Source organism: Nanorana parkeri, unplaced genomic scaffold (genome assembly GCF_000935625.1).
Source record: "Nanorana parkeri isolate BGI_ZX_2015 unplaced genomic scaffold, ASM93562v1 scaffold983, whole genome shotgun sequence".
NCBI classification, from domain to species: domain Eukaryota; kingdom Metazoa; phylum Chordata; class Amphibia; order Anura; family Dicroglossidae; genus Nanorana; species Nanorana parkeri.
The window spans coordinates 244,482-255,470 of record NW_017307251.1 but is presented as its reverse complement, the minus strand read 5'-3'; the positions used below and the strand labels follow the sequence as shown (position 1 = coordinate 255,470).

General features: G+C 41.7%; 1 protein-coding gene across 1 annotated transcript in view; it reads left to right on the top strand.

Annotated features, from left to right (window-relative positions):
• Nucleotides 1-7,761, top strand: part of LOC108795578 (vomeronasal type-2 receptor 26-like) — a gene marked incomplete at its 3' end in the record, with an annotated part of 10,893 nt that extends 3,132 nt beyond the window's left edge. Inside the window, exon 2 of the mRNA XM_018566854.1 lies at nt 7,070-7,761. Within this exon, the coding sequence (XP_018422356.1) occupies nt 7,070-7,761 (692 nt within the window). The remainder of the gene's footprint in view (nt 1-7,069) is intronic.
• Nucleotides 7,762-10,989: the final 3,228 nt, after the last annotated feature.

Genomic DNA, 10,989 nt, shown 5'->3' with positions numbered 1-10,989 from the left:
AACAGTTACTAAAGACTTTAGCCTCGAGTTAAGGAGAAAAATATATAATATCCTCAAGACATAACCTATACACTTCCATACAGTATGCCTGCCCGTCCTAAACTCAGGGTCAGTTTCCAACCCAAAAGGCGAGTGACTCTTACTCACATCCCAATGATACAGACTAAAGACAAAAAATACATAACACAAAAAAAGAAGGGAACAAAGGACTAAACAGTTCCACTTACCCCAAAAGTGAATATAGATGAGATGTATAAGCTCTCCTGGGGATTCAAGTTCTTCCAATACTCTTTCTTCTACTCAACTCTGGAAAGGATCCCTGCACTGAACAAAGTGGAAGATACTAGCACATGCCACTTTGCTGTTCTTAGCCTATTATGTTCATAAAATCCCTTTGTTTTGCTTTTTTGTATTGCTAATTACCAAGCTGACCACACATATATCATTTCTTATGAAAATAGGAGAGACCACACAAATCCCAATGGTGTAAATGTCTAGAGATATATTATATACATTTACAGCATAATGTATACATAGATTTCTTTTATTATTTATTAAATAATTAATAGTTACTTATAACAATAATATACATGAAAATCCAGTCATTGACCAAGATATATAAAATCCATCTGTGAAATTGGCAATCAAATGGTCACATCAGGCATTTTACATCTTGATTAAGAAATGAGGATCAAAACTCTGAAGAGGAGAGCCTTTGAAAGGTCTCCTAGAACAGAAAAAAGGAAATAGAAAGTAGAGGAGAAGAAAATACAATTAAAGGAGAGAGAAAAACAGTAAGCCCAAGAATCCCAGAGCAGGCCCCATATCCTGAACCACTGAATCACCCAGCAGGGGAGCAGAAAAGTAAATAGAAAGGGGTGGTCATCAGGGTCCGCCATAAGAAATTATTCGTGAGTAATGATGAGTATTTTTTAAATAAACCCAGGGGCTCTAGATTTAAGAGTAAAATGTTGCCTCCTGGTTTTTCTTACATCTAAATGGCAGAGATCAGGCTTGCTGACTGTCTGTTCAGACACTGAACACTACATCATGGAAGGAAGGAGAAATAAAACAGGCATGGTCAATGTCCAGAAGAACCAGGTATTTTAGGGTCCCAGGCATGGGAATGGTAAAGTGAAGGATTTCCATTGGATTTTGATGGGTATCAAACAAATGTATTACTTTGGGTAATAATGAATTTGGAAGCATTAAGTAATGGTTGTCAAATACTGTATGTAGGTATGTTTTATATGCATAAGTACTACATGTATAGTATTCTTGATTTATTTAATAGTTGTGTGTTTTTAAGATATCCCGCTATGTACACTCAGTACGCTACATGGATCCACATAACAAGGAAATATATTTTAAAGAAAAGGGAGATCTGCCAAGCCCACTGGAAATTATAAATTGGATAACACAAGTTGAAGACAAAAATGTCACACATTGGAGACGTGTGGGCCTCTTTGATGGATCTCTTCCAGAAAATCAGCAACTTACTCTCACACCACAGCTGATATCATGGAAACGTGATCAGGTGACAGAAATTAAAGGAAACCAATACTTTGAGAATACGTAGGCTGTCATTGTTGGCTATCATTGTTGCTCCTTTCTAAATCTGCAGGTCACTGGATTTCATGTCCATCTAAAGGATCTATCGCTTCCAGAATGATTAACTTAAAAAAATATAAGTCAGGAGATCTGATATTCACAATGTAGATAATTTTTTGGGGGTTGGCTATCAGGAAAGTGTTGAGGTCAAAGACAAAAAAAATAACTAGCACTTTCGGAAGGGGATCAGCAGTGGCAGCTAACATATTTCTGCTGCTACAGGTTTCCTTATTTTTAGAACGTTTCACTTAACGTGCAATGGATCATTCTGTGTATCAATATAAAACTTTGTCATGGAATCCAGCAGAGAGGTGATGACTATGGATGACTAGGGACAAAAATAACACCTCCTGTGTTATATGTGCAAATGGGAGGCAGGGCTTTCTTTTAGACATGTGCAAAAGCTGTGGGGGGAGAAGGTAAAAACTGTGTTTTTTTCCAATGAAAGGACTTTTTCAAAATTGTGCGACCCACAACCAAGTGAAGTCCCCTCCGCTAGAATGTCCCCCTTGCAGTGCATCTCATACATTAATAACCCATTATTAGGAATCTCTTTTATACGAGTTGTCAGAGTATCTAACAGTTACTACTATCTAACCACTAATTTCTCTTTTCCCCCCTTCTCCTCTCCTTCCCTCCTCTCCTCCTTCCCCTTCTGCCACAGCCTCTCCTGCAACCCCCAGATGTCATCAGAAATGGTGTTGGGGGAAAGAGGAGACACCGACCGACGTTGGGGGAAAGAGGAGACACCAACCGACGTTGGGGAAAGAGGAGACACCGACCGACGTTAGGGGAAAGAGGAGACACCGACCAACGTTGGGGGTAAAGAGGGGAGAGACATCGTCCGACGCTGGGGTCCCTTAACAATTTCCTCGGCCAAAAAGGGGTCACGAGTGTAGAAAGATTAAGAAGGCCTGGTATAGACAACAAATTGGGGGTTGTCCTATTTCCTTCCCCCATCACCCCATCTCCCTTCCCCATCCTACTTCCACGACTTTATTACTGTTCAATGCATACAGAATTAGAGATTGTATTATTATTCCATGCTATATGTTATGTTATTATCTGTTATAATGATTCCAATGCATTACTTGCATGTCCATGGCTTGTACCATAGCTTGTACTTGCCTTTCTAACAAACCTTACTGTTCGTAATGCATCCAATGCCATGTTTCTTATGTGATTCAAAATCAATAAAGACATACTTGCTTAAAAAAAAAAATGTGCGATGTGTTCATTTACTTTTAACCCTTTAGTAAATGAGTAGGGGTACAGGTACCCCATACTCATTCAAACACGGGGGTGGCATCTGGGTGCCCACTTACTTAAAGGGGTACCCCAATGCAAATACGCCCCTCTGCTCACAGACCCCCACAATCACCGATTAAGGGTTGTGGATAAGAGGCACTTGTCCCCATCAGCATGGGGACACCCTGCAAATGCAGATGGCATGGGCCTGGTGTGGTGCAGGGATGGTGCTCAATCGATATGGTGCTCAACCGCCCCCCTTTTCCTGCCCTGCTGGGCTGGTGTTTTGATCAAGGGTCTGGTAGGAATTTTAGGGGGACCATATGTTTTGTTCTCCATTTTTGGGGGTGGGGTTACCCCTTAACATTCCTACCGGACCAAAGGGCCTGGTATGACTTTTGGGGGGAACCCCGTGCACTTTTTTTTTTTAACTGGGGGGTCCCTCGTAACATTCCTACCATAGCTAAAGGGTCTGGTATCATTTGGAGGGGACCTCACACTTTTTTTTTCTTCTGCAGACTGTAAAAAAAAGTACTTGTTTTTCCTTTTGTCTTATGTCACTTTACTGCAACAAAAATGTATTCCTAATGAAAATGCATACAAGTTACCGATAACGAAAATCCGGATTTTTTTTTTTCAAATTGAATGCACAGTAAAACATGCCGAGCGGAAAGCCGAAGCTGGCCGAGCGGCCGGCCATCGGCTGGCCGACAGCCTGCTTCTGACAGCTGGGCAGAGCCAGCCCTGATCTTACGGCTGGCTCCGGCCACTTGCAGAGAGATCAGCGTCCCTGGTTACCTGCTAACCAGGACACTGATCTCCAAACAGCAAACTCTCCGTGGCGCTCCAGGAGTCTACCGCTCCCGGTCGCCAAGGAGAGAAACACTGCTGTTTCGGAGCCGTGTCAGAATAGAAAAAAAAAAAATTGCCCATAGGAATGCATTGCTAGATTCCTATTGGCTTTTGCAAATTGCAATAGCCAATAGTAAACTAGCATTGTACCCGCCATCTATTACAGTTCTCTATCAGGTCCATCAGCAGAGGGCGGGTACAATGCTAGTTTACTATTGGCTATTGCCAGTGTTCGGCTCACTTCACTTCAGGTCGGTCATTCACTCGGCTGCCTAGCTTAGTGAATAGACCCGTTAATTTGGGAAAGAAATTCAGATGCATCCGAAATTTTAGTTATTGGAAATTCATATTTGTTTCCATTCGTTATATCTGTCATTCGGAAATTATTTTGCATCTGAATGTACGAATTTCCGAAAATTCCTCCGAATAACAAATCATTCCGGAATGAATTGCACATGTCTAATAGAAAACTCTGCCTCCCATTTGCCACATATGAGTTAGTTTAGTAAATATATTTTTGTCTTGTAAAGTATAATAACATTTGGACATGCCCCCCTTTTTCCATTATATTTCATTGTAAAAATTCCCATGCCTGATTTGAAATCAAAGCTGGCTTAAACTGAAGGGAACTGAGGAGGTGGGAGATCTGGAGATATTTGTATTCATCAAAATAAGAGTCTAAACAATCAGGAGGAGGTAAATAAATAAAGCGCCTGGAACGCCATGTAGCTGTGTCCAAATAAGGAATAAGTAATTCAAAGGAGCGAAGAGGTATAGGGATTTTTAATGAAGAAGCTGTGGAAGATGCATTATGAGTCAAGGAAAACCAAACCCACATGGCAGAAATAATAGTTGGGTAATCAGGTGGCTTCAGTTTTTTCTTCAACGTATATGCAATAAGCCAGGAAGTGAGGTCATTGTTGGGTATGAGATCACGTTCTATTGCGAGCCAGGGTAGATAGGAAGAGGGGTGAAACCACTTAGGGAAACCCATACCTACTAAGTGTTTATGTTTCCATAAGTCCATTTAAATTTTAATAGTATTTTATTAGTTGTAATGATTTATATTCTTTTTTATCTTAGGCCCCAAGAGGACGATGTTCTGCAGAATGTCTTCCAGGGTTTAGAAAAGCTCTAAGGGAAGGGTATCACGTATGTTGTTATGACTGTGCTCCATGTTCAGAGGGAGAAATATCAACACATTCTGGTAATTTTAATGTTTCTTTAAACCTTAAAGGGGATGTATTAGAGTTTCAAATATTTAAAATAAATAAGACATTTTCTTTTCTTCTAGTATGACCAGTGATAATTTTAAAGTTAGAAGGGCTAGTCACAAAAGGGTGAAGAGTTTGGAGAAGGCAGGAGAAGTGAACAGTCTAGGTCAAAATAGCTGAACTGGAAAGTGAGCTGAATTGGAGAATTTTTCCAAATCAGCTATGTTGTCCTAGATTCTTCTCTTCTCCTGCCTCCTCCAAACTCTTCACTCTTTTGTGAATAGCTCTGAAAGTGTTGCTATAGATATGAATTGCTAATTTATTCTGCAGCTTCCCCCTGTTATATTGACACAAATATATTATTTATGGTACAAAGCATGGAGAGGTTATTGACAAATTCAATTAATGCATTTAAATTGTTTCATGGGCATATTTATAATGCCACAAATGTGATATTTACCAAACACTCACAGATGGTTATTTATTCTCTGTGTTTTAAAACACATTATCTATAATAATTACTTGCAATTAATGTTTTGTGGATGTCAAAATTAATAAATATTATTTCAATGGCAAGTCCCAGCAGCTGCACCTGTGTTCATGGACTAAGCATGAATGGACTCTAGAACATGTTAGGTACATCCTAAATCAGTAAACACTTAAAGCTGAAGGCAAAATAAACCTGAGCCTGAAGTGTTGCATGAGCTTCTCAGTTATGGGATTGGCTATCACATGATCACATGATCTGTGACTTGCCCTACCAGCTTTCTATTGTACTCCATGACTGGGAGCAGTCAGTGACATAATTTTTTACCATGCTGTAGGTGCATGATTGAGCATGCTCCTGATACTGAACAGCGACACATATGTGACAGCATGGCATATGTGTACAGTGCAAATGGATTAAGGAGACCTTGGCATGTCATGTAGGCCAGTTCCTTTCAGGAGAAGAGGTAGTATATGCACATGCCTGGTGGCCCATGACTCATACCTCCCCTATGTTCCCTCTGTTCCAGCACTACAGCCTCTATCAGTCTCCTAGGCACTGGACACTATTTAGAAATGTTGGATGCCTTTTTCCCAACTGCATTCTGATATATCTCTCCAATCCCTATGTTACTGTTGGATCCTGTAGAACATAGGGGTTTTGAGGATGAAACAGTAGTGAGTGCTGAGAGACTTATCTATGTGACATTCCTGAAAGTGTTCAACTTTCAAGAGGCTGAAGGAGGCTGCAGTGCTTGAATAGAGGGACACTAGGCATAATTGGTCACTAGAGAGGGTAGTATCCTACATCCTCTCTTGTAGGGAACTGGCCTTGTTATTTGCAGAGATGTGACAATGTCTTCTTAACTGGTCAATGTTATATAGTCTTCTATGCAGCCATTTGGGGGAGCTCTAGTCCCCCTTTAACATGTGAAGCATTTTATCACTCTAAGATGTGCTGATTTAGGGCAGGTTCACACCATTTTCTGGATCAGATCTGGTCCAGAAAATGGAGTGAACCTGCCCGCAGTTCCAGTGCATTCCAGACCCGACAAAATGAGACATGCAGTATTTTTCAGTTCTGGTCTGGAACGGACTGAGCTGGTGTAAACACTGGGCAATAGAGCAACAGCTGAATAGGGATAGGCATCTTCCATAGGAGAGACACCAGACTTGTTCCTGAGGTCCATTTCTGCACCTGGCAGTACTCTTAAGCCTTTTCTTGCTCTCTTCCTCAATCAGTTCCAGACTCCTTCAGGCTCCACATGTGGTTTCCTCCAGGCTTGAGGCCTAGACAGCATTTCCATTTCTGAGCATCCTGGAATGGAGCACATGGCAATACCCCGAGTATTTATGGACTGCCACTGGCCGTAAAATTCCCAGTAATTGGCTGGTGAGGCATAGACAATCAAGATGTTCCTCTATTGGCTGCCCCACTCCAATGAGTCGCAGGGGCTACACACATACAGAATGTTTGTGTTTCGAGTTTATATGCCCACTGACAATTGCAGAGATGAATCATAGAGGTATTGTCAAGTTAACTGATGCATACCAACATTGGTAAACCAGGTCTTGGCTTCTAAGCTCCAATAAACTCAGGTTGGTGTCAGCATTCATTGTACACTATGCACATTTCTCAATATATTTTTCTTCTACAGATAGTGAAATCTGCCAGATGTGTCCTGAAGATAAGTGGCCTAATGAGGCTAGAAATATTTGTGTTGACAAACTTTATGAGTATTTGTCATATGAGAAGGACTTAATGGTTGCTTTTTTTTCTGCATCTTCAGTCATATTTTCTGCTACATCTCTCTGTATACTTGGAATATTTTTGGGGTTTCGGAGCACTCCCATAGTCATAGCCAATAACAGGAACCTCAGCTTCATTCTTCTCTTCTCTCTCATGCTGAGTTTCCTTTCTGTTTTCCTGTTCCTTGGTCATCCAGTGGATATAACTTGTGTGCTGCAACAAGTCTTCTTTGGAATTGTCTTCACAGTCTCATTGTCTTCTATCCTAGCCAAAACCATCATGGTTTTTATTGCTTTTAAAGCCACCAGACCTGGAAGCTCCTATAGGAAATGGGTGGGAGTCAAACTTCCCAATACAGTCCTATTGTTCTGCTCATTAATTCAGGTTATGAATGGTGTTTTCTGGTTGTCCATCTCTCCACCATCTCAAGAGTATGACAGGCACTCTTATCCTGGGAAGATCATCATTCAATGTAATGAAGGGTCAACTATCGGGTTCTACTCTATGTTGGGGTATATGGGGCTCCTGGCAGCAGTGAGCTTTGTTCTGGCATTCATGGTGAGGACATTACCGGACAGTTTTAATGAGGCCAAGTACATCACCTTCAGCATGCTGGTCTTCTGCAGTGTCTGGATTGCCATGATCCCAGCTTATCTGAGTACCAGAGGAAAGTATACAGTAGCAGTGGAGATATTCGCTATACTGACCTCTAGTGCTGGAATATTAGTCTGTATATTTTTTCCAAAATTGTATATTCTACTTTTTAAACCTGAGCTGAACACAAGAAAATCGATACTGGCAGGAAGAATGATATAAAATATTCTAATTTTAATACATTTTCTCATAAAATGACACACAATTATAGTCTTGTATTGTTAGTATTCTTGGTAACTCAACCTTTTTTGTCTATATATTAGCCTAGAAATTGAATTGAATTCATTGAATGAAAAATCACTTTAAAGCAAAGTTACATAGTTACATAGTATTTGAGGTTGAATAAAGACACATGTCCATCAAGTCCAACCTATAAAAAAGTTAACTTTTTGCCCTTTTATGCATACTTATATCAATCCAATCGCTGTGGATCCGCTGTTCATTTACAGTCAGCTGGGCCAGTCTTCATTTGTCCTGGCAATGTCTGCATATTAGTGCCGCATAGCTATCTGTGAACTTTGTCTAGGGCAGGGGTCAGCAACCTGCGGCTCCGGAGCCGCATGTGGCTCTTTCATCCCTCAGCTGCGGCTCCCTGTCCAGGTGTTTAGTCCTAGAACAGCTGTTCGGTCCTGAAAGGTTACTTCTATCCGACTGTGAGTGGGGTGGAATGTGAGATCACACTCACAGAGTCGGATAGAAGTGACATTTCAGGACCGAACAGCTGTTCCAGGGAAGATCAGTTGCTCTGCACATACGATTTGCGTTGCTGATCTGCCCTGGAACAGCTGAGAAAGCGTTGAAATGTGTGACCACGTCACCGGTCACACATTGTATCCTAGTCACAAACTTTGATAGAACACCGCCATCAGGGGGGTACGACCGGTACCCATGCGAGGGGTCTGGGCAGCCTGGGGGGCCTCTTACATGAGTATCAGCTGTACCAGGGGCGGCATGGCAGAGGTGACAGGGGAGGGGGTGGAGGAGGCCAGGCCCCAGCAGCAGCAGGTAAGAGGAGTTATAGAGAGTCTCAGATGGGCTGTGCAGGATCTATGGTGTGCTCTGCAGGGTCATTCTCAGGTGGGCTCTGAGGGGTCTTAGGTAAGCCCTGAGTCCAGTACATTACTAAGCCCAGAGTCCAGTGCGGTACTAAGCCCAGAGTCCAGCGCGTTACTAAGCCCAGAGTCCAGTGCGTTACTAAGCCCAGAGTCCAGTGCGTTACTAAGCCCAGAGTCCAGTGCGTTACTAAGCCCAGAGTCCAGCGCCTTACTAAGCCCACATAATATACCTATATACATGCTATACATTGCATAAAGGTAAAAAACGATATATATATGCAGCGTTATCTTCATTGTAGATGTCAAAAGGGTTTTGTGCCTCCCGGTGTTTTCTTTGCTGTGGGAAAAGGGTCCAAATGGCTCTTTAAGTGTTTAAGGCTGCTGACCCCTGGTCTAGCAGGGCTGTGGCTTAAGGCTGCAGACAGTCTTATAAAAGTCTATAGGGCTGTATTGTGCTGGTGTGGCTAGGGCATTGAAGATCTGCAGTGCAGGATGTAACAATACAATGAATCCCAAGCCATTGGCTTGAGGTAAGTATGCATTTTTAGAGGAGGATGGATTAGGATAGGTCAGTGGAAAGGGGAAAAATTATAAATGCAATTTGATTTAACCACTTGCTGTCCGGAGAAATTTCTATTTGCACACACATGCTACAATCTGAATTTTTGATTAGAAAACAGCTTTAAACCCCCAAACAACTATATATTTTCTGAAAGCAGAGGCCCTGTAGAAAAAAAAATGCTAGTTTCAATGTTTTACGTTGCACAGTATTTGCGCAAATGTTTATCAAACCAGTATTTTTAGGATAAAATACAGATGATGGGGTCACGTCAGGTAATTTGATACCAAACATGTCAAGTCTTAAAATTGCATTCATAAGTGAAACTGAAAAAACTGCAATAACCAAAATTCCCCATAGGTGACAATGTAAAAGTTTTTACCACTCATAAGTTTAGTCATAACAGTGATTGATGGCCCTAGAATTATTGCTCTCACTCATTCACTCATTCAACCGAAAATTGTGCCACACATGTTACATTCATGACCAAATGTAACATGTGTGGCACAATTTTTGGCTTTGCACATAGGCACACCCGACGCATGTTTGCACTTGTATGTGCTTGCACTTGGGGGGGCGGGGATTTTAAAAAATGTTTTACATTTTTCATTTTTTATGTGTTATTTTCATTTTTCATTTTTTTTACAGTCAACTTTATAGCTATCACATAGGGGGCTAACAAGCCGATATTTAATAGCAAATATAATGTGACAGGTCCTCTTTATAGAGTAATCAGGGATCTTTCAGAACCCTAATGTCACCTAGGGACCCCAAAGAAGCTGATGAAGCAGAGATCTAAGAGCCACAGAATGTAAACAGTGATACAGGAAGTGATGTAATACACATCACGTCCGGGTCCAGTGAGGAGGAGAGACGGCAGCTAGAAGCTCGCTGATCTCCCTATGATCGGTGAAGGGAGACATGCTGTGCCTATGCCAGGCCCGTAAGGGTGACAGCAGAGCCCAGGGTAGCCGGCGGCTCAGAGGGGCACACATTCCGCCACAACGTACAAGTGATCAGGCGGCTGTATAGCTGCTGGATTTCTTGTATTAAACAGCCATCAATGTTTAAAATGATGCCAAGAACACTGCTGCAGCAGCTTCTGTGTTCTTGGTATAACTACTTCAGGATCAGGACTTTTTTATGGTGGGCAGTCCTGAAGTAGTTAAAGTGGAAGATGATAAGCATAGTAAGTGATTCAGTAGCTAAGGGTTGGTTCATGAGTAGCAGTATAAGGATGTAGTTTAACGGTAAAAACAGGAAGCTAGATAATGGTAGGAGCACAATAATCCGGCAAATACCAAATGCAGAAGCTGGGCTTAAAAAAGAAGTGTAGGGGAGGAAAAGGAGTTCAGAGTTCAGCAGAAAACTGGGTATCACTGATTACTGAGCAAGAGATCAGGCAAGGAGCTATCCAGCGTTATAGATGGCTCAGTAGGAAGAGCCACCACCAACCACAGAAAAGATCCTGATCCTAACGCTTACCCAGAGTCTCTTTTACTCACATACACTCATTCTTGTTCATTAGCTCTATACAAGGTTAGAGTTACTGAGAGGAAG